Source organism: Pelobates fuscus, chromosome 2 (genome assembly GCF_036172605.1).
Source record: "Pelobates fuscus isolate aPelFus1 chromosome 2, aPelFus1.pri, whole genome shotgun sequence".
Lineage (NCBI taxonomy): Eukaryota > Metazoa > Chordata > Amphibia > Anura > Pelobatidae > Pelobates > Pelobates fuscus.
This window is the reverse complement of record NC_086318.1, coordinates 23531260-23555708: the sequence shown is the minus strand read 5'-3', so window position 1 is coordinate 23555708 and position 24449 is coordinate 23531260. Positions and strand designations below refer to the sequence as shown.

The window sequence follows — 24449 nt, the reverse complement described above, 5'->3', positions numbered from 1 at the left end:
ATAGCAGTCAGTTTCCTTCACGCGTGTGCGTTTCAGGGCCTGCCAGGGCACAGTGTCACACCAGTGTACATGTAAAAAAAATATATATACAATTTTGACTGTAATAGATTGAATAGCAGTTAGTTGTCTGCCAGCGTGTGTGTCAGGCTCACAGCATATACTGTGCCCACTTGCCCAGTGCAACCACTCATATCTGGTGTCACAATAGCTTGCATTTAACAAAAAACTAAACTTTTTGGATTGTAATATAATAGCAGTCAGTTTCCTTCATGAGTGATCGTTTCAGGGCCTGCCCAGTGCCATCACTCACTCATATCTGGTGTCCCAATAGCTTGCATTTAAAAAAAACTAAACTTTTTTGACTGTAATATAATAGCAGTCAGTTTCCTTCACGAGTGTGCGTTTCAGGGCCTGCCAGGGCACAGTGTCACACCAGTGCAACTCATATCTGGTGTAACAGTAGTTTACATTTAAAAAAATAAAAATAAAAATAAAATTTTGACTGTAATAGATTGAATAGCAGTTAGTTGTCTGCAAGTGTGTGTATCAGGCCTACAGCGTCTACTCTGCCAACTTCTGCCACTGCACAGTGTCACTCATATCTGTTGTCACAGTAGCTTGCATGCATAGTACCACTAATCGAAAAAAAAATGACAGGCAGAGGCAGGCCACCCCGCAGGGGCCGTCGTGGTCGTGGTGCTGTGATTCCCTTTGGCCCTAGAATAATGCCCAGTGTTCAGAGGCCACGTACCCTGAACTTGAAAAGTTCTGAGGACATAGTTGACTGGCTAACACAGGACACCCAATCTTCTACAGCTTCCGCTCGCAACCTTGACGCACCATCTTCCTCCAGCTTAGCTTCGGGCACCTCTCAAGTTACCACTCGCCCGCCTGTCGCCACCACCAACACTAGCACCACAGCCGCTTCACTTGGTATGTCAGAGGAGTTATTTACACATCAGTTGGAAGAAATGAGTGATGCGCAACCATTATTGCCAGAGGATGTAGATAACAGGGATATGTCTCAGTCAGGCAGAATTACACACGTACGGTGTGATGATGATGATGTTGTACCCGCTGCTGCTTCCTTTGCTGAGTTGTCAGATACAAGTGAAGCGGTTGATGATGACGATGCGTCCGTGGATGTCACGTGGGTGCCCGCTAGAAGAGAAGAAGAACAGGGGGAAAGTTCAGATGGGGAGACAGAGACGAGGAGGAGGAGACGAGTTGGAAGCAGGGGGAGGTCGTCGCAAGGAGCTAGTGGCACAGTCAGACAGCATGCATCGGCACCCGGGGTCAGCCAGACAGCACGCCAATCAACGCATGCTGTTGCCACCACCAGAATGCCGTCATTGCAGAGCTCAGCAGTGTGGCATTTTTTTTGTGTGTCTGCCTCTGACAACAGCGATGCCATTTGCAACCTGTGCCAAAAGAAACAAAAGAGTCGTGGGAAGTCCAACACCCACCTAGGTACAACTGCTTTGCGAAGGCACATGATCGCACATCACAAACGCCTATGGGATCAACACATGAGTACAAGCAGCACACAAACTCAAAGTCGCCATCCTCCTCCTGGTCCAGCATCTTCAGCCACGTCAACCACTGCTGTCCTCCTTGCCCCTTCTCAACCATCCGCCCCTCCATCTCTCGCCTTGAGCAGTTCCTGCTCATCTGCCCACAGTCAGGTGTCTGTCAAGGACATGTTTGAGCGTAAGAAGCTAATGTCACAAAGTCACCCCCTTGCCCGGCGTCTGACAGCTGGCTTGACTGAACTCTTAGCCCGCCAGATTTTACCATACAAGCTGGTGGAGTCTGAGGCGTTCAAAAAATGTGTAGCTATTGGGACACCACAGTGGAAGGTACCCGGCCGAAATTTCTTTGCACAAAAGACAATCCCCAACCTGTACTCGATTGTGCAAAAGGAAGTAATGGCATGTCTGGCACACAGTGTTGGGGCAAAGGTCCATCTGACCACTGATACCTGATCTGCAAAGCATGGTCAGGGCAGGTATATCACCTACACTGCGCATTGGGTAAACCTGCTGACGGCTGCCAAGCATGGAATGCGTGGCTCTGCAGAGGAGTTGGTGACACCACCACGACTTGCAGGCAGGCCTGCTGCCACCTCCTCTACTCCTCCTACTCCATCCTCTTCCATAACCTTCTCGGCTGAGTCCTCTTCTGCTGCTGCGTCTTGCTCCACATCAACGGCACCCACCCCCAGCTCCCCAGGTACTGTTCCACATCCCGGATACGGCAGTGTCACGCCATCTTGGGGTTGACTTGCCTGAAAGCAGAGAGTCACACCGGACCAGCACTCCTGTCCGCCCTGAACGCATAGGTGGATCAGTGGCTGACTCCGCACCAACTGGAGATCGGCAAAGTGGTTTGTGACAACGGAAGAAATTTGTTGGCGGCATTGCATTTGGGCAAGTTGACACATGTGCCGTGTATGGCACATGTGTGAAATCTGATCGTACAACGCTTTGTGCATAAGTACCCAGGCTTACAGGACGTCCTTAAACAGGCCAGGAAGGTGTGTGGCCATTTCAGGCGTTCCTACATGGCCATGGCGCACTTTTCCGATATCCAGCGGCAAAAAACCATGCCAGTGAGGCGCTTGATTTGCGACAGCCCGACACGTTGGAATTCAACACTCCTAATGTTCGACCGCCTGCTCCAACAAGAAAAAGCCATTAACGACTATTTGTATGACCGGGGTGCTAGGACAGCCTCTGCGGAGCTGGGAAGTTTTTTGCCACTATACTGGACGCTCATGCGCAATGCCTGTAGGCTCATGCATCCTTTTGAGGAGGTGACAAACCTAGTCAGTCGCACCGAAGGCACCATCAGCGACATCATACCATTTGTTTTCTTCCTGGAGCGTGCCCTGCGAAGAGTGCTGGATCAGGCCGTAGATGAGCGTGAAGAGGAAGAGTTGTGGTCACCATCACCACCAGAAACAGCCTTATCAGCATCGCTTGCTGGACCTGCAGCAACGCTGGAAGAGGATTGTGAGGAAGAGAAGTCAGAGGAGGAATGTGGCTTTGAGGAGGAGGAGGAAGACCAACCACAACAGGCATCCCAGGGTGCTCGTTGTCACCTATCTGGTACCCGTGGTGTTGTACGTGGCTGGGGGGAAGAACATACCTTCAGTGAGATCACTGAGGACGAGGAACAGGACGTGAGTAGCTCGGCATCCAACCTTGTGCAAATGGGGTCTTTCATGCTGTCGTGCCTGTTGAGGGACCCTCGTATACAAAGGCTGAAGGAGAACGACCTGTACTGGGTGTCCACGCTACTAGACCCCCGGTATAAGCAGAAAGTGCCTGAAATGTTACCGAATTACGGCAAGTAATGCAGCAATCAATTAAAAAGTATGCTTTACACAGCGTATAAGGGTGATGTCACAGCACAACGGGAATCTAACAGGGGAAGAGGTGAAAGTAATCCTCCTCCTCCCACGACCATGCCGGCAAGGAAAGGACGCTTTACAGATGTGTTGTTGATGGAGGACATGCAGAGCTTTTTAAGTCCTACGCATCGCCAAAGCCCTTTGGGGTCCACCCTCAGAGAACGACTTGACCGACAGGTAGCAGACTACCTCACCTTAACTGCAGATATCGACACTCTGAGGAGCGATGAACCCCTTGACTACTGGGTGTGCAGGCTTGACCTGTGGCCTGAGCTATCCCAATTTGCGATAGAACTTCTGGCCTGCCCCGCTTCAAGTGTCCTGTCAGAAAGGACCTTCAGTGCAGCAGGAGGTATTGTCACTGAGAAGAGAAGTCGCCTAGGTCAAAAAAGTCTAGATTACCTCACCTTTATTAAGATGAATGAGGGATGGATCCCGAAGGGACTGACAGTGGGCGATACATTCGACTAAAAAAGGCCTGATGAGGGGGACGTAACAGGGTGTCGCGGCTGCCGGCGTGATATTTAAATCCCTAGCTCACCCAGTACCTTGCCCTGTCGTGGTTCCCTGTTCCTGGATTCCTGAGAGTGCTTTATCATTGTGAATCTGATTTCCTGGTATCCTGATCTTTGCTTTTCCCTGGTTATTCTGAATTCTGGTTTCCCTGACTTGGCTTGTGTAAACGGTATTGTGTATTTTCTGGCTTCCTTGACCTCGGCTTTCCCTTTGACCATTCTCTGTCTCTAGCGTATTAGTCCGACCATTCTAAGGTACGGTTTGCGCTCTGTCCTTTTATTTTCCTTTTCTTGCCTATGTATATGTTTATATAGTTTCTGCGTGCTGGACCACACTAGTAGTCGTGACATTGGGATTAAACTGATAAGAATAGTACTACTTAACACACCACTCCTATCTGGTGGCACATTAGATTGCACGCGCAGTGCCCCAAATTTGAAGAAGGAGGACCGACCAAGCATCTTTTTCCATCTCCCGGTTCCTAAAATCGATGCCTTATATACACGTCCCCTGATAGGGGACGTAACAGGGATTAAACTGATAAGAATAGTACTACTTAACACCCCTTATAATAATGCAGAGAGAGGCAACGCAGAGAGAGGAGTCTGAAGAAGATGAGTCAGAGGAGGAAGGTGGCTTTGAGGGGGTGGAAGACCAAACACAGCAGGCGTCCCAGGGGGCTGTTGTCACCTTTCGGGGACCCTTGGTTTTGTACGTGGCTGTGTGGAGGAAGAGGCCTTCAATGACATCAGTGAGGACAAGGAACGGGACATGGCTAGCTTGGTATCCAACCTTGTGCAAATGGGGAGTTTGCGGTTGTGCAAATTGACTGTTTGCGGTTGTTTGCGGTGCGTTAAACAGGGAGTTTGGTCTGTCACTGTGAAGCGGGCATAACCCTTACACTACCTGATCGATACAACATTATTCCAAACAATTTAGGAATGTTAGGTGATTTATGCCCTGTATGGATTAAAACCAGACTCTGGATCAACTATGTAATTGTCCATGGGAGTTTTGCCATGGATCCCCCTCCGGCATGCCACAGTCCAGGTGTTAGTCCCCTTGAAACAACTTTTCCATCACTATTGTGGCCAGAAAGAGTCCCTGTGGGTTTTAAAATTCGCCTGCCTATTGAAGTCTATGGCGGTTCGCCCGTTCGCGAACATTTGCGTTAGTTCGCGAACCGAAAATTTTATGTTCGCGACATCACTAATGCTCAGTGCTACATTCGTTTTGTCGTATGTTGATGTTGTAAGACATATTTGAATAATTTATTCCCTTTAATCAAATGTTGCGATAATTTTGTAGAGTCGTTCCTTCACTTGAGTGTATTTGACATTTGTTACTGAAAAAATAAGAAAATATGTTTCCTGAGGCAGCTGCAACTTATACAGGCAAGTAGTTTGGGGTATATATTACGTATATATTACATTATATACTTATACAAGTACAGCAGAAGACATGGCGTCACTTACTAACATTTACTACAGGGCCTGTAGATGTGCCATATTGATTGGATGTCCTGTAGTATGGAACTGCAGCCATTGGAGAAGCATGGGGATAGAAAATAGCCTTAACACCCATTCTTACCCATAACAAGTGAGTGAAAATTAAACCCACTAAATTGATCCTCTGAATTTTTTTAAATCTAAAGTCTAATTTCCTGATATTAGCCCTGAATTGGACCAACATGACTTAGCGATGGGTCAGAATAGCTCATGAACGACTATACAGAAATGTCTATGCAGTGGAATGCATTGGCTTTCCACTGGAAAATAAGCAGGGCAATGTGATTGGCTGGAACAACCCAGCCAATCGCATTGCTTTTATGCTATATGGAAAGTATAAATCAATGTTATCTTAGTGGAGCCATTTGCATATAGCCACAAACTGCAAGGCAGTATTTCTGTTTAGATATACTTACTCACCACAAGCAATGGCCCAGGTGCTCAAACCATGCAGTAATTTTATCAAATGAAAAAAGAACAGCACTATCGGCTCTTCACACAAGTGCTTTACTGTGTCACAAATGATTCCTTAAGTAAATAAATCTGTATAATCAATTAATCAAGTAAATAAATCAATGTATAAGTATGCATATTTCTTTATAGCGGAGCTGCGGTGGATGTCAGAACTGACAAACGCTACTCCTGTGCATGGACTGTACTGTAAGGTCTCCATGTAAAATATACCCTTCTACTCTTCAAAAAAGACTGTCACCCATGATGCATTGCCACCTTTAAGGCTGGCGAAGGATTATGGGACATGCTGTTTAACCAACCTTGGTTTTGGCCATCTTTCACTCAAATAATTTAGATATTAAATACATCACCCTCTCCCCAGCACACTCAGAGAGGAACTCTCTTTGAGCATTTTTTTCTTGTGGTGAATAGGTTCCTTTTCTCGGTCCTTCGGTAATTACATTTCTCTGACACTGCGCCCCTTCCAACCTCCATTTAATTCCATTAAAATGTTCCTTGTGCAGTTGCAGTGTGAGTGCAAATCCACAGCTATCCAAGCATCCCGCCTGTCTTTGTTTTTTCACAGGGTCCATTCTTCTTTCGTTGTGTACAGAGTTATTTTGTCAGAACACGGTGTTTTCAAGATTCTATTTTACAGGGGAAACTGACCTTTTTATATAGTTTTTTTCCCCTCTCTTTACAAGTAAAAGCATCTTCAATGTTCTGTGCCACAGCCCTATTAATAAAGCTGAAGATGTAGGTGGTTTGCTTTATTGTCTTTTACTAAAGCCCCCTTTATCACCCCCTCCCTGCTTGTTATTTAGTGCTTCTTGCATTGTACCATAGAAACTATTAAATTAACACATTCTGGAAATGTTTTTGGTAACATGCGGGTTTTCTAGTTCATGTAGCTTCTATTAAATTATTAAATTCAAACAAAAACACAAAAGTAAAGACTCACTTAGTCGAGATAACACCGCGATATACATCTCCTGCTCAGCTACTGCCAAAAAAAAACAGGATTTTTGCTATTCTGTGCAAGATGCAAACATACGTTACAGCAGATTTAAAAAACACATGGCAGAGGGGCGGAGCTTGGACTGCAAGCTGGCAAGACGTGCATCGCATGAGCTCCTGCCGCTAACGCTGCTTACCCAGTGATAATCTGAGCTAACAAGTCGGAGACCTCAACCCAAGGTGACTTCCGTGCTGGAGGCAACTTGACCTACCTTTGGACACCTTAATCGACGCCCTGAGGCACCGAGAACTGCGGCGGTAGGCTGCGGCCTACTGGACGGCCGCTTTCCTCCTTCTGAATCAAACCTTGCTGAACAAGAATCTCTTACCCCCTCCTCTCTCTCTGCAACAGCAGGGGATATTCTGGTCCCCCCCTGGAGAGTAGTCAGCTATATTAACTTAGCTCTACACTTAAACCGAGCAAATATCGCATCACACAACATCCCAAGAAGGCGGATACCGCGTGCACAAATGCACATGGCGCAAATGCAACCAAGAGGGCATTTTGTGACTTCACTGCCTACCCCCTGTGGCGACTAGACCAGATCTTCCAGAACTTCTGGCTGAAGATACAAGCACATAAAACAGACACCACAACCAACAAGTCTGTACCGTGGAAAGGACCTCAGAGAAAGGAGCAGCCATGTACGGTGAAGCATCCTCAGAGTGCAAGATCTATAACAAAGATTTCACGACCTCATGACCACTCACCAAGGCCGGGGGCCACCCGAGGCAGGACCTCCAGGCTTCGTCCACGCGGGCGAAAGAGCATCTATGGCCAGTGGTGAGCCAGTCACCTCCTTTGCCCTCCCCCAGAAGGGGATAGACTTGGTCCCTTGATAAACCCAAGTCTGTGGTAAAAACATGCCGGCCCTCTTGCAGGCCTGGAGCCGAGTAGGCACCCTGCTCCGGAGTAACATATGCCCAGGCGAGGAAGCAACAATGCCACTTAGAGGAATTGGCTGAACTTGCTCTTGGGACTGCCATCTGAGCATACCCCCTCTTTGATTACAAGAGAAGCAATTTATGTGTTTTAAATGTCATGCACCAAGTTTTCTTTTTTGTCTTGCATGCCTAAACAGTGTTTTACGTGTCCTGAAACCAGTGAGAAACAATCTCCTAGATATGTCAGTTTAACATGATGTCAGTATTATTATACCATAAAATGTGCAAACTCTCTGCCTGCAATGACAAAGCTTTGTAAATTGAAATGTCTTACATATGCTGTTGGGGCATGTCAAACTATCTGTATTTTATTGCACCTCAAAAATAAAGAATATAAAAAAAAAAAATTTAAAACACCTGACAAATTCGACCTTCTTCTCCAACAGAAAATAAAATGCATTCACTGTGATGATACCTAGAATTACATTGTAATTGTTGAAACTCCTCTTATTGTACCAACATGCTCTAAGCCTTCTCTCCCAATAAACACGTAGATCTTGATCACAATCTGGCACTTGTTTTTGTTTGATAACGGCTTTTGAAAATTGCGTCTTTGTTTCCAAGACGATCACAATCCAAAAATATCTTAACTTGTTTTTATGGCACAGCTGCCAAATTTAGAAATTGTTATCAACTTAAAATCAAGCAAAACCTTAGGTATTAATCACACAATCTCCAGATCGATATGTAGAGATTGATAAGCTAAATCAGCTCCGTCACCAAAAATAAACATTATTTAATCTGCTTCTGTACCGTTCCTTGTACTTAAATCTCTTTATTTTCTTTCTTGAGTGTTCTTGTTTTCATAAAATATATAAGGAAAAGTACTGCAGTGACTACTCTTCCTTATGTATGTCAGCCAAAACAACTTGATAATAGGTGGAGGTCAAAGTAAGGTTCTGTTTCAATCAAATGTAACCACAATCCATCACAGACGGCACACTGCAGGCATCCTGCAGAGAGAGGAACAAAATGGCTGCTCCCAGGTTTTGAGATTCAGCACAAGGAAAAACAAAAAGATAATTTTTCTTAATAAGTGGCAAGGGAGGGAGTATAATCATCAAGAAACAGGGACATAAGGGAATAAAAAGCAAAATAAAAACAAAACATTAACAAGGTCCCTTAAAGGCTTTTTCCAATGACATCACAGGTTGAAGGTTAGTGACAGCTAATCAGCTAACCTGGTATTACACCCAACATTAGCAACTGTATTGCTAAATCTTACATCAGAGATCAATTCACTGCTTAATGCAAAGTATAAGATTGTTTCCGATTTTAACTGAAAACACCAAAAACGAAGAACAGAGGTGATTATGATAGCAGTGACACTATTAATGACTCACCGGCAACAACAGACTGATATAAAGTCCATATTTACTAAACCCTAAACTTTAACTCAATATTGTTTATATCTGTGGCTGGCAAGGAGAGGTATTCAGTGAGGACCCCTCTTAATCTGGATCCATAAATCTCTACCTGTACACAGACACCGAGGGGTTTACTCAAACCTGGGGTAACCAAAACAGACACGCGTTTGCTCATGTTAGCCAATTAATGAAAACATCTCCAACTCACCTACTTTTTTGAGTTCCAATATTTTATCCTAATTTTTCCGATATTCTTAGAATTTCTCTAAAATATCTTATTTAGTGAATAAATCACAATGTGAATGTAATTACTGTTTGAGAAACCCTTTTATCCCCATTTTAGAGAGCATTACATTTCCACATACAACGAGCTGGAGATCAGAAATACAATATATATTCTGCCCAGTATGCTGGGGGTCTGCCGGTCGCGCACACACATATATTTATCTTTTGTCTTATGCTCGGGACGGGGAATGTTTACCATGCATTTTTTCCCAGGTGCGATTTCAAGGTTGATATCCATCTTTGTCTTTAGAAATACTACTACAAAGCTTCTGTTCTCATCTACATTTAGTATTCTATGAGCAACTTAAAAAAAAGATTTATCCATCTGCAAAGGGTTATTCATCTGCAAATAATGGAAATTATTTTCTTGTAATGTTTGGTTTGGGTCTGGTGATTGGTGAGTGCAGCTGAAAACGGAATGGGCTGGCAGGAAAGAAAGCAATAGGTTTTGTGAAAAGTGTTAGCCTATTAATTATTTTAAAAAGGAGCGTCAGAGCTCTGGCTTTTTTTAGGGTTCTCAGTGTGAGAATGGGATGTTTTAGATTTCATGCCTTCTAAATTATGCAACCGAGAGACTTTCTTATTGCATTTCTGGTTTTGTTTTGGGCAGTTAGACTATTACTTTAGGGTCATGGTTTAAATTCTGGGGATTAAGGTTTTAGTAAAGCAGTACCTGAGTAATAGCAGTGTAATACTAAGGGAATGGCGGGTAGGGGGTCCATGCTTTCAGGGTGACAGAAGCATGTATCAGCGACAGCAACAAACTAGCCTATACCTCCTTTAAGGTATCCCCAGAAATTCACAAGGTAAGTATATAACTCTGTAAGTGGGATTCTAGACATTATTTAATACACTAACATTCCAAAAAGTCACTCTCTGATAATTATTTCACTGGTACAAAAAAAAGACAGACATAAGCTATCAAGCTCACAATATGGTTTGTCATTAGATAGCATTTTCTTCTCCTGCAGAATCCACATGCGTTCAGTCCTTTCTTAATGAGGTGTAACTTATTAATCTCCCAGTGCAATGGTACTAATAACATAATGGGGCTGTCTGACAGCTTTTTAACTGGATATCCCATCACGAATGCAGAATCGATTAGTGTGCCCAGTCACGACAATCGGCAAATTTAGGAGGCCTCCTGCTGATGTGGAAGCCAGTGCGTGGTAGAGTCATCAATCAAAGATTTGTGTTATGAAGTGACTTCATTACTTGGAATGTCAGCTGACAGCTCTGAATCTCAATCAGCGGCACACGGTAAAGGCCATTGCTAGGCAGGTGGCTTCGTATTGCACACGTTATATATGATAAATTTAGAGTGACCGGCACCAGGATTATTTCCTTATCGGAGAGTATGTTGCTGATTATAACCTGGCATTTTAACACAGTCCCCTAATGTAGCATTCTAAAGCAGAGAATGATGTACTGTCACATTTGAGATAACAAGTCATTTGTAATCCAGTGAAAAGAAGGTTTGGATATTTTTTTTCTAATTTTAGAGAAAAGGACACTCCAGGCACCAATGGTCCACGAATGGATCTGAAAGAATTCATGAGAAACATCAGCCTGATTTCATGTCACATAAAGGAAAAACAGAGCTGGAACAAATGATAAAATGATTATAGTGTTACATCGCCATCTCCCACCTTACGTAGTACGTGGTGTGATACCCTGAAAGAAATATGTATCCCATGACCGGCACTGCAAGCAAACATTCAAGAGAATAGGTGTGCACTCCAGGACAATGCAGCCATCAGCTTTCACTCGAACGAACAGAACGGACAACAACAGTTTACTAAAAGGGAATGGAGGCCATCAGGATGGGAGCTTCCTTACCGACTTCACAGAATAATAATATGTATGTTTGATGTCACTAGAGCAGAGATTGAAGCAGAAGGAATACTTGCAGAACGTACGAGTGCATGCGCACACACACTATACATTTTATAATCATCTGTCAGATCATATTTTCCAATCCCTTGCTGCATGTTGGGTAACATCAAACTGTGTTACAATATATAATGCACATTGTGATTCATTCAATTCAATTATTGGGAGTTGGACTCCCAGCCAGCAGCGGCTGCCATCTTTCCAAACTGACAACCATGGCAGGAACAGAAAGAATCATGGGAAAAGTAAGATTATTTTCTCCTGAATTAATCTAAACCGCACCCCGGAATAGTTTGCAATAGTTTATTAAATTAACCAATTTAATTAAAAGGCACTGTTGGCTGCGTCTCTGCCACCCTAAGAAATGAGAAAGAAAATAAAAAATGTCCATGTACTTAATAAACTGTTATTAAAATATATACATATATATCCTGACTCTCATTGCTAAATGCAGCCCACAGACACATATCCAGGAAAGTGATGAGTTTAGACCTGCTGCACTGTGCAGTATCATGTCTGACCAGCAGGTGCCACCAAAGAGCCCTATACATTGGTAGATTTCATCAATATAATGTGTCTTTGCTGCTCCTGGAAACCAACATGGCTTTGTATGCGTCTACGGCACGACAGTAGTGCCTACAATTAGCGTATATGCTGTTTCACATCGAGAAGAGTTTAAAGGTGACAGCCGGAACTGGTCCCCTCACATTTGCAGACCAGTGTAAAAGGGGCACTCTAAGCACGCCTGGTACAATAACCACTACAGTGTGCTACAGTGGTTATGGTGCTTAAAGTTCACCTTTAACAAGCTAAGGTGTGACGCTCATAGCTTGATTATTGCTTTCTATATTGTGTGGATAGAGCCTTCTAGCTGGGGAGTGTGTACTCTCTAGTATGGAGATCCTTCTAATATGAGTTTAGCTGGGGAGAGTGTACTCTCTAGTATGGAGATCCTTCTAATATGAGTTTAGCTGGGGAGAGTGTACTCTCTAGTATGGAGATCCTTCTAATATGAGTCTAGCTGGGGAGAGTGTACTCTCTAGTATGGAGATCCTTCTAATATGAGTTTAGCTCCATACTCTCTAGTATGGAGATCCTTCTAATATGAGTCTAGCTGGGGAGAGTGTACTCTCTAGTATGGAGATCCTTCTAATATGAGTCTAGCTGGGGAGAGTGTACTCTCTAGTATGGAGATCCTTCTAATATGAGTTTAGCTGGGGAGAGTGTACTCTCTAGTATGGAGATCCTTCTAATATGAGTTTAGCTGTGGAGAGTGTACTCTCTAGTATGGAGATCCTTCTAATATGAGTCTAGCTGGGGAGTGTGTACTCTCTAGTATCGAGATCCTTCTAAAATGAGTTTAGCTGGGGAGAGTGTACTCTCTAGTATGGAGATCCTTCTAATATGAGTCTAGCTGGGGAGAGTGTACTCTCTAGTATGGAGATCCTTCTAATATGAGTCTAGCTGGGGAGAGTGTACTCTCTAGTATGGAGATCCTTCTAATATGAGTCTAGCTGGGGAGTGTGTACTCTCTAGTATGGAGATCATTCTAATATGAGTTTAGCTGGGGAGTGTGTACTGTCTAGTATCGAGATCCTTCTAATATGAGTTTAGCTGGGGAGTGTGTACTCTCTAGTATGGAGATCCTTCTAATATGAGTTTAGCTGGGGAGAGTGTACTCTCTAGTATGGAGATCCTTCTAATATGAGTCTAGCTGGGGAGAGTGTACTCTCTAGTATGGAGATCATTCTAATATGAGTTTAGCTGGGGAGTGTGTACTGTCTAGTATCGAGATCCTTCTAATATGAGTTTAGCTGGGGAGTGTGTACTCTCTAGTATGGAGATCCTTCTAATATGAGTCTAGCTGTGGAGTGTGTACTCTCTAGTATGGAGATCCTTCTTGTAACGGATCGCCTGGCACCCCGACTGGGTACCTCCGCTGAAGGATGCTCCTAGCGTTTCCTGAGGACTCCAAGCACACTGGACACCACAATCACTGTATCGGAGAAGCATACGAATCCTCTCAAGCCTCTGAATGCTGTAGACAGTTGAATAGAAACCATACGAATAGGTTTGCACTCCTAACAGTCAAACTGGAACAGCATGCAATAAATCCTCCCCCAATAATGAGACGACACTTCACTTTGAGGGTTAAACAGGAACTCAGGACTGGCACATCCAGCCTGGCTTTTATTTCCATCTCACACATATAAGACCGCCCACAGGGGAGGTGTAAAATATCCAATAGCATCACGGGTGCAACCCACACATCCCCTCCCCTTAGTGTGACACATAATCCCATTATTCATACAGTTTAAAATATACTTTTTACACAATATTTATAACTTCTAAAATATACATGTCACAAACATAAAACATACATTTTCTTACTCAGCATACTTCAATTAGGAACACTCTCAAAAATCGTTCAAATCCATCCAGTAGATAAAAAGTTAGCTGGAGGTCCCTTTATGACCGACCAAAGCACATTTTCCTGCCCAAAAAGTTCCATGGATTTGGGCTGTGCGGTCGGTCAATTTCCTGCATAAAAACGTCTAAGTCCCGTTCGAACTGTTGCCGGTACTTCGACCTTAGTCGAAGTGTCGAAGTGGAGTCGATGGTAAGGGTCGGCGGTGTTCGAAGTTAAAATGGCCGCAGCCGCCACGTGGTCCTTTGTCCGATGCCGGTCACTTCGACGACTTTGACAACTTCGGCAGCTTTGACTGCTTCGATAGCTTCGACAGCTTCGACTGTGTCCGAAGTGCCATATAAAAAAGTACCAATCTTTCCCCAAAGTATTTAAAGGGCTAGGAACAGTATTATACAATCCATTATGCCCAAATACAGTTCTTAAAGGGTCAGCACAGTATAATAGCAGTCCATAAGCCCCAACTCAGTCCCTTAAAGGGCAATCTCTCTCAGGGGCCATAATCACTGGGCAGGAGGCAAGCAAGCAGTTCCCTCCAGGAAACTGGGGCAGACTCTGGTGCAGGGTCCAGTCCGCTACATTTCTAATATGAGTTTAGCTGGGGAGAGTGTACTCTCTAGTATGGAAATCCTTCGAATATGAGTCTAGCTGGGGAGTGTGTACTCTCTAGTATGGAGATCCTTCTAATATGGGTTTAGCTGGGGAGAGTGTGCTCTCTAGTATCGAGATCCTTCTAATATGAATTTAGCTGGGAAGAGTGTACTCTCTAGTATCGAGATCCTTCTAATATGAATTTAGCTGGGGAGAGTGTACTCTCTAGTATGGAGATCCTTCTAATATGAGTTTAGCTGGGGAGAGTGTACTCTCTAGTATGGAGATCCTTCTAATATGAGTCTAGCTGGGGAGAGTGTACTCTCTAGTATGGAGATCCTTCTAATACGAGTTTAGCTGGGGAGAGTGTACTCTCTAGTATCGTGATCCTTCTAATATGAGTCTAGTTGGGGAGAGTGTACTCTCTAGTATCGAGATCCTTCTAATATGAGTCTAGCTGGGGAGAGTGTACTCTCTAGTATGGAGATCCTTCTAATCCGAGTTTAGCTGGGGAGTGTGTACTCTCTAGTATGGAGACCCTTCTAATATGAGTTTAGCTGGGGAGAGTGTACTCTCTAGTATGGAGATCCTTCTAATACGAGTTTAGCTGGGGAGAGTGTATTCTCTAGTATGGAGATCCTTCTAATACGAGTTTAGCTGGGGAGAGTGTACTCTCTAGTATCGAGATCCTTCTAATATGAGTCTAGCTGGGGAGAGTGTACTCTCTAGTATGGAGATCCTTCTAATATGAGATTAGCTGGGGAGAGTGTACTCTCTAGTATGGAGATCCTTCTAATACGAGTTTAGCTGGGGAGAGTGTACTCTCTAGTATCGAGATCCTTCTAAAATGAGTCTAGCTGGGGAGAGTGTACTCTCTAGTATGGAGATCCTTCTAATACGAGTTTAGCTGGGGAGTGTGTACTCTCTAGTATGGAGACCCTTCTAATATGAGTTTAGCTGGGGAGAGTGTACTCTCTAGTATGGAGATCCTTCTAATATGAGTTTAGCTGGGGAGAGTGTACTCTCTAGTATGGAGATCCTTCTAATATGAGTTTAGCTGGGGATAGTGTACTCTCTAGTATGGAGACCCTTCTAATATGAGTCTAGCTGGGGAGTGTGTACTCTCTAGTATGGAGATCCTTCTAATATGAGTTTAGCTGGGGAGAGTGTACTCTCTAGTATGGAGATCCTTCTAATACGAGTTTAGCTGGGGAGAGTGTACTTTCTAGTATGGAGACCCTTCTAATATGAGTTTAGCTGGGGAGAGTGTACTCTCTAGTATGGAGATCCTTCTAATATGAGTTTAGCTGGGGAGAGTGTACTCTCTAGTATGGAGATCCTTCTAATATGAGTTTAGCTGGGGAGAGTGTACTCTCTAGTATCGAGATCCTTCTAATATGAGTCTAGCTGGGGAGAGTGTACCCTCTAGTATCGAGATCCTTCTAATATGAGTCTAGCTGCGGAGAGTGTACTCTCTAGTATGGAGATCCTTCTAATACGAGTTTAGCTGGGGAGTGTGTACTCTCTAGTATGGAGACCCTTCTAATATGAGTTTAGCTGGGGAGAGTGTACGCTCTAGTATGGAGATCCTTCTAATATGAGTTTAGCTGGGGAGAGTGTACTCTCTAGTATGGAGACCCTTCTAATATGAGTCTAGCCGGGGAGTGTGTACTCTCTAGTATGGAAATCCTTCTAATATGAGTTTAGCTGGGGAGAGTGTACTCTCTAGTATGGAGATCCTTCTAATACGAGTTTAGCTGGGGAGTGTGTACTCTCTAGTATGGAGACCCTTCTAATATGAGTTTAGCTGGGGAGAGTGTACTCTCTAGTATCGAGATCCTTCTAATATGAGTCTAGCTGGGGAGAGTGTACTCTCTAGTATCGAGATCCTTCTAATATGAGTCTAGCTGGGGAGAGTGTACTCTCTAGTATGGGGATCCTTCTAATATGAGTTTAGCTGGGGAGTGTGTACTCTCTAGTATGGAGACCCTTCTAATATGAGTCTAGCTGGGGAGTGTGTACTCTCTAGTATGGAAATCCTTCTAATATGAGTTTAGCTGGGGAGAGTGTACTCTCTAGTATGGAGATCCTTCTAATACGAGTTTAGCTGGGGAGTGTGTACTCTCTAGTATGGAGACCCTTCTAATATGAGTTTAGCTGGGGAGAGTGTACTCTCTAGTATCGAGATCCTTCTAATATGAGTCTAGCTGGGGAGAGTGTACTCTCTAGTATCGAGATCCTTCTAATATGAGTCTAGCTGGGGAGAGTGTACTCTCTAGTATGGGGATCCTTCTAATATGAGTTTAGCTGGGGAGTGTGTACTATCTAGTATCGAGATCCTTTGTTTAATGTTTGCTTTATGTTTGCTAGTGATCATTTTTCCACATGTAGTCTGGTTAATTTATGTTCATCATTTATGACTTTAACCCTATCTGCTCCCCATTCCATTATACCTTTAATATTAAATTTGCAAATGTTTGTTTCTTCTGCTGTTTTCTCCTTGATTGACTGATTTTTCTCCAATAATTGCCTCCATAATTGCTCCCGGTTCTCTTTCTTACAGCCCGTGTACTAAACCACATTCATGAGTTTCACCTGGGTATTTCACAGTGGATATTATTACAAATCATTAGACTTGTGAATGGCGAGCAACTTCAGCCCCAGCAAATGAATTTCCTCCAATAAAAAAAAGAAACATTTAAATTTCAGCCAAATGTCGGTTCGGCTCAACCAACTTTTGAAACCGAGATTCCAATTTGTGAACCAACTCAAGAGAACAAAAACGGGCACTAAAATGGGCCAATCAGTGTCCTGCAAAATATATACATAATATACAGAATATGTCTAGCTAGCAATTAAGACTAAAATTAAAGAATCAAAGGGGTACCTCAGACTTTTCTTTTTTTTTAAACAAGAAAAAGATCCAGCATGCCATAACATCAGACTTTCCACTGTCAAGCCTACCAGTGTGAAGTGAATACGCATTTTGTGTTGCGATGTACATACTGTGCAAACACACAGCTCTCTTTTATCTCTTTGTATAGCTGAACCAGCCTTCATGCAATTCTCTCAATGTTTCCCCGTGCTATTGGTATCAGAACAATTCACAGACAGGAGTCAGGGATGTCTTTATCACAATTAGCCAATTACTCTCAGTTTGCTTTCATATGAATTCTCTTTGTGTATTATTATATCATCTGATGTGTTTCTCCAGGAGGTTGTAGATGTCTAGCGTGGCCTGTATTAGCCTGCGTGTGTTGGTTTTCCATACATTTGTGGACCTATTGCAGTTCCCTAGTGTGTGGAATGTGACCCTCTAGCAATGCTGTTGGATGTATAGATATAATGCCATGTTACTCTCTCAGTCCACACCATTTCCTTTCTCAGCCTCATTAGCCTAGTAGTCTGCTTTCTGTTGGCTATGGCATGGCCAGCCGGTTGCTGTTACTTAGCACTGTCAACACCTGTTTTCTCTAACTAAACAAATGTCTTAATTTGTTGATATTAAAATGTCTTGGTACCTGTGTTTACTCAGTCCCTGCCGACCAGCATGTCGTGTTTCATTTGCATTTTATTATACTGTCATTCATGTCTTTTGTCTTAGAATGTCTTATCCTACACCCAGTTCCATTATCTACCAGTGTGACTAATAGATGTTTCTGACATGCTTCCACTGCCTTTTCCAGACCTGGAACTCTCTCGATTAGCTTCCTGTGCTACTTAATAATCTTCTTTCTTCTGAATGTTTCCCTTGCTGTCCCTTTCAGTGATGTTCTGTCTTTTCACATGTATTATCTTACACTGACCTTTTGTTTCTGGCCCCCATAACTATTCCAGCTAGGATTAGCTGTGGTCATCACAGCCAAGGAGCCCAGTTAGAAAATAATGGTCCTATACTAAGTCTTCTTTTGCCCATTCCTTGATGCATGCTGAGTTCCTAACCTCATTCAAGCTGGCTTGGTCCCTCTATGTAGGTAAAACTACTTGACTTTCGATGAGAAGACTATATACCATTGGCGTTTCTACTCCTGAGAGATTTAATTAGTATTCCCAAACCCACTTGCAACTATGGGAAAAGCAACAAGGAATAGTGACAGTAACAAAAAGAAATGTTCCACACTCTTCTCATTATATCGAGCACATTATATTCTTTCAATGCTCTGTTACTACGGCAACCAAGAGCAACATGTTACCTTTAATTATGTGTTCAGATGCTTGGAAGAGTTAGGTTAGAAACCCATTGTATCCTTATTTTTTCCTCTGATTATTAACACTCAAGGCTTATTTCAACCAGCAGTACCTGCCCTTTCCACCCTCCACATCCTCAATATCTTTCAGGAAGAAAACAAACAATTTAAACACTGTTATACAATGCAATCTAACTGTGGGCTGATAGGCAGATAAAGACATAAACTCTATAAATTAGGGTCCCTTAATAAGTTATCCTGTATCGTACATCACAGGATGTGAAGTGTGGACCTATAACTGGGACTAACCAAGCCAAGGGATACGTGTTATTTCAGTGAAATTTAGTCCAGGGACATGTAGAATGGTCCAGCCAAATAAAGTGAGGGAGCTTAGGGTGTGAGATGTGAAATACATAATGCTAAAAGGTAGTTATTTAGTAGCAACCCATTTTTGTGATTGTTTTAGTGGAAGGAAGACTTGAGGTTTCTACCAATGGTGGTACAAATCTCTCTTATACAGCCTCATTGCAGTGCCAATAAATTGGATGTGCATGATATAGATCAAGATTATGTGAGTAGATTGGGTCTCCTTTGTAAGAATTAATTCAGCATTTCATTTAAATGTTACCATTCATTCATGGTTTTTAATGGATACATCGATAATTATCTACATTTCTGATGTTTCTTTGAGTAGGTGAGCTTTGAAGGGCTTCCCGAAGGCAAGAGTTGGAGTTTATGTGATTTTCAGAAATCTGGTAAAATTAAAGTGATTTCTTGAGATTTTGGCCAGATAAGGGAGCATTCAGACCTATGCATTTTTGAGAACAAACATTGAGAGTTTTAGGTCAATTCCAAACCTCTAAACAGGCACTTCACGAGAACAGAGTGCCTGGATACTGGTTTTACAACGGATGCACTGATAGCCAGGTAAACTTGTTATTAAAAACTAAACTATTTACAATAACTGTATGGCTTTTTCCTGCCACCAATACAGATTAGATAATCCCACATGAATCAGTGGCTTGCTGCTTTCTCCCTATCCAGTGTCATTATCGCCTCTCCATATCCAGTGTCACCATCACCTCTCCCTATCCTGTGTCACCATCGAATCTTCCTATCTAGTGTCACCATCGCCTCTCCATATCCAGTGTCACCATCACCTCTCCCTATCCTGTGTCACCATCGCCTCTCCCTATCCAGTGTCACCATCACCTCTCTCTATCCAGTGTCACCATCGCCTCTCCCTATCCTGTGTCCCCATCGCCTCTCCCTATCCAGTCAAACGATCACCTCTCACTATCCCGTGTCACCATCGTCTCTCTCTATCCAGTGTCACTTTCACCTCTCCCTATCCTGTGTCACCATCGCCTCTCCCTATCCAGTCAAACCATCACCTCTCACTATCCCGTGTCACCATCGTCTCTCTCTATCCAGTGTCACTTTCACCTCTCTCTATCAAGTGTCACCATCGCCTCTCCCTATCCAGTGTCAACCATCACCTCTCTCTATCCAGTGTCACCATCGCCTCTCCCTATCCTGTGTCCCCATCGCCTCTCCCTATCCAGTCAAACGATCACCTCTCACTATCCCGTGTCACCATCGCCACTCCCTATCCAGTGTCACTATCACCTCTCCCTATCCTGTGTCACCATCGCCTCTCCCTATCCAGTCAAACCATCACCTCTCACTATCTCGTGTCACCATCGTCTCTCTCTATCCAGTGTCACCATCGCCCTCCCTATCCAGGGTCACCATCGCCTCTCCCTATCCAATGTCACCATCGCCTCTCCCTATCCAGTCAAACCATCACCTCTCACTATCTCATGTCACCATCGTCTCTCTCTATCCAGTGTCACTTTCACCTCTCTCTATCAAGGATCACCATCGCCTCTGCCTGTCCAGTGTCACTATCACCTCTCCCTATCCATTGTCACCATCGCCTCTCCATATCCAGTGTCACTATCACCTCTCCCTATCCTGTGTCACCATCGCCTCTGCCTATCCAGTGTCACTATCACCTCTCCCTATCTCGTGTCACCATCGTCCTCCCTATCCAGTGTCACTATCATCTCTCCCTATCTTGTGTCACCATCGTCTCTCTCTATCTAGTGTCACTTTCACCTCTCTCTATCAAGGGTCACCATCGCCTCTGCCTATCCAGTGTCACTATCACCTCTCCCTATCCATTGTTACCATCGCCTCTCCCTATCCTGTGTCACCATCGCCTCTGCCTATCCAGTGTCACTATCACCTCTCCCTATCTCGTGTCACCATCGTCCTCCCTATCCAGTGTCACTATCATCTCTCCCTATCTTGTGTCACCATCGTCTCTCTCTATCTAGTGTCACTTTCACCTCTCTCTATCAAGGGTCACCATCGCCTCTGCCTATCCAGTGTCACTATCACCTCTCCCTATCCATTGTTACCATCGCCTCTCCATATCCAGTGTCACTATCAACTCTCCCTATCCAGGGTAACCATCGCCTCTCCCTATCCAGTGTCACCATCACCTCTGACTATCCAGTGTCACCATCGCTTCTGACTATCCAGTGTCACCATCGCTTCTGACTATCCAGTGTCACCATCGCCTCTGACTATCCAGTGTCACCATCGCCTCTCCATATCCATTGTCACCATCATCTCTCCATATCCAGTGTCACCATCGCCTCTCCCTAGCCAGGGTAACCATCGCCTCTCCCTATCCAGGGTAACCATCGCCTCTGACCATCCAGTGTCACCATCGCCTCTGACTATCCAGTGTCACCATCGCCTCTCCATATCCATTGTCACCATCGTCTCTCCATATCCATCGTCACTCCATATCCAGTGTCACCATCGCCTCTCCCTATCCAGGGTAACCATCGCCTATCCCTATCCAGGGTAACCATCGCCTATCCCTATCCAGGGTAACCATCGCCACTCCCTATCCAGTGTCACTATCACCTCTCCCTATCCTGTGTCACCATCGCCTCTCCCTATCCAGTCAAACCATCACCTCTCACTATCCCGTGTCACCATCGTCTCTCTCTATCCAGTGTCACCATCGTCCTCCCTATCCAGGGTCACCATCACCTCTCCCTATCCAATGTCACCATCGCCTCTCCCTATCCAGTCAAACCATCACCTCTCACTATCTCGTGTCACCATCGTCTCTCTCTATCCAGTGTCACCATCGCCCTCCCTATCCAGGGTCACCATCGCCTCTCCCTATCCAATGTCACCATCGCCTCTCCCTATCCAGTCAAACCATCACCTCTCACTATCTCATGTCACCATCGTCTCTCTCTATCCAGTGTCACCATCACCTCTCCCTATCCTGTGTCACCATCGCCTCTGCCTATCCAGTGTCACTATCACCTCTCCCTATTCCGTGTCACCATCGTCTCTCTCTATCCAGTGTCACTTTCACCTCTCTCTATCAAGGGTCACCATCGCCTCTGCCTATCCAGTGTCACTATCACCTCTCCCTATCCATTGTCTCCATCGCCTCTCCATATCCAGTGTCACTATCACCTCTCCCTATCCAGTGTCACCATCACCTCTGACTATCCAGTGTCACCATCGCTTCTGCTTATCAAGTGTCACCATCTTCCCACTAGACTCCACATGCGACAGGCTAACCATAGCTTTCATATATAAATATAAAATTACATATATAAATAAATCACTGCTATAAAGGCCTGAGATAAGCATTTTCTTATCTAACATGTTCTGCTAGCGTGCAAATACCAGCTGTGCATACAGACATCCCAGTCAGGTATTTTAATCTTACTTAAGAGCCAATAATAATAATAATAATAATAATAGCTGGAAGTCTATTAATACATATTTTATGAAGTTTAACAGGTTAAACTAAAATATTTTCTGAATCTGCTGGTAAAAAAAAAAGAAAGAAAGAAATGTGTTGGTTTTATCCGGAGTGACATTCTGCCTGAAGTACTAAGAAATAATAACTTTCAGTTTGATAGCACTGAAACAAACAATATCCTTAATACAAAAACAAAACAAAAAAACATTTAATACCAAACTCTTCCTAAGAGAAAGACAATGTGTAGGTATACCTGAGCAGACCTCCTGATATGTTGGGTTGGGAGTGTGGCCACCAGCAAACCCCACTTGAGTTGAATAGACTCCCTTTTGTTTCCAGAATTTCCGTTCTGCTCCCCAAAAGCAGCCCATGCCTGAAACACAATATATAAATAATATAATAATCACAATGATAGTGGACGCATGAGACAGGTATACATATATATTTATGATTATGTTGCACTTATATAGATATATGATTTGTATTCACATCGGAATACATGACAAACAATCTCAGGGTTATTCATAAAAGTGAGAACTGTTAGAACGTCAAGGAAAATTTATAGTGAATTTCAAACTAAAGGTTAAAAGTAGCCAAATTGGAAATAGTCTCCAAGTCAGCTATGCTTCCTGTTTGGTTACTTTGGTCGAAAAGTTTAAATTCACTTTGAATTCTCGCTTTAGTGGATAACCCTGTAAGTGACATTTTTCACTCACTTACATGGGAAGAAAGGAGAAAGGAGATTTAGACTAGGAGAAAATAAAGTGTGTTCGGTTTTTTTACAGTAAAAGCAATAAAAGGTGGTTTTATCAGAGTTTATTCAGATGTTTAAACAGCAACTGGATGAATACTTCAAAACGATATCCCTGAATATTATGTTTGTGAAATATGTGGGGTAATAGGTAATTGATGCAATGAGAGATCAATAATAATAGAATGTTGTAAAACTGGACAGTGCTCCTAACTGAGTCTTTTGCCATGTTTGAAAAGACAGCAAAGAAAAATGTGAGATAGTCTGAACTTGATCGATGCATGTCTTTTTTTCAGTTTATATAGCTACACTGAACAGCCACAACATTAAGACTACCTGGCTAATATCATGTAGGTACACCTCGTTCTGCCAAAACAGCATGTAATGAGGCAGGGCCGGCCTTAGGGGTGTGCGAGCTGTGCGGCCGCACAGGGCGCCATGGAGCAGGGGGCGCCCTGCGGCCGACACAGCTCACACATGGCCGGCCGGGGATATAAAAAATAAACAAATTTTGCGTCGGGGCTTACCGTGCAGCGGGGACGGAGCTAAAAGTGCCGGATAACTGCTGCAGGGGAAGCAGAAAGGAGTCCCTGCTTCCCCCAACAACCAGAATCCAGGAGCTGCACTGGTAACTGTGTGATTGTCTGTGTGAGTGTGACTGTCTGTGTGTTTGACTGTCTGCCTGTGTGTGTGACTGTCTGCCTAAGGCCGGCCCTGCAATGAGGCATGGGCTCCACAAAACCTCTGAATGTGTTGTGTTGTATCTGGCACCAAGACATTTTCAGCAGATCATTTAAAGCAGCACTGTCATGGCCGCATCTGGGGTTTTTTTAACCCCCCCCTCCTGACTCCACTACATTTCCCCTCTAGTCACCCTCAAAAACCCCTAGGCCCCCCATATTACCTTTTTTAAAATCTTTATTTTGTGCCCGGACCTATTGTCTGAAATTCGGACGGGAAATTCGGGAATTTCATTAGTCAGAAATACGGATATCTGAATATCTGTGTTTGTTTGTTCAGTTTATTGCAAGGAGGGTAGGTGGGGGCCCTAAATGATAATAGGGGGGAGACCTATTGTCCTCCTCCTGGCCCCCACCCATGAGCAGCTGGCGGGGGCCCTAAATAAAAATGGGGGGGGACACCTATTGTCCTTCCCCCGCCCCCGCCATGGGCAGCGGATGGGGGTCCTAAATTACAAAAGGGGGGGAGTGACCTATTGTCCTCCACAGGCGGTATAGCAAGTAGGGGCAGATTAATTACTAATACTAAGTAATTTTTACTTGGT

The 24449-nt window shown here is 43.9% G+C and overlaps 1 protein-coding gene across 1 annotated transcript in view; it reads right to left on the bottom strand.

The window, feature by feature from the left end:
• The window catches only part of MSRA (methionine sulfoxide reductase A), a 267236-nt gene that overhangs the window by 103471 nt on the left and 139316 nt on the right, over positions 1–24449 (bottom strand). The window contains exon 3 of the mRNA XM_063440808.1: positions 22667–22786. Coding sequence (XP_063296878.1) covers positions 22667–22786 — 120 coding nt within the window. The remainder of the gene's footprint in view (positions 1–22666; positions 22787–24449) is intronic.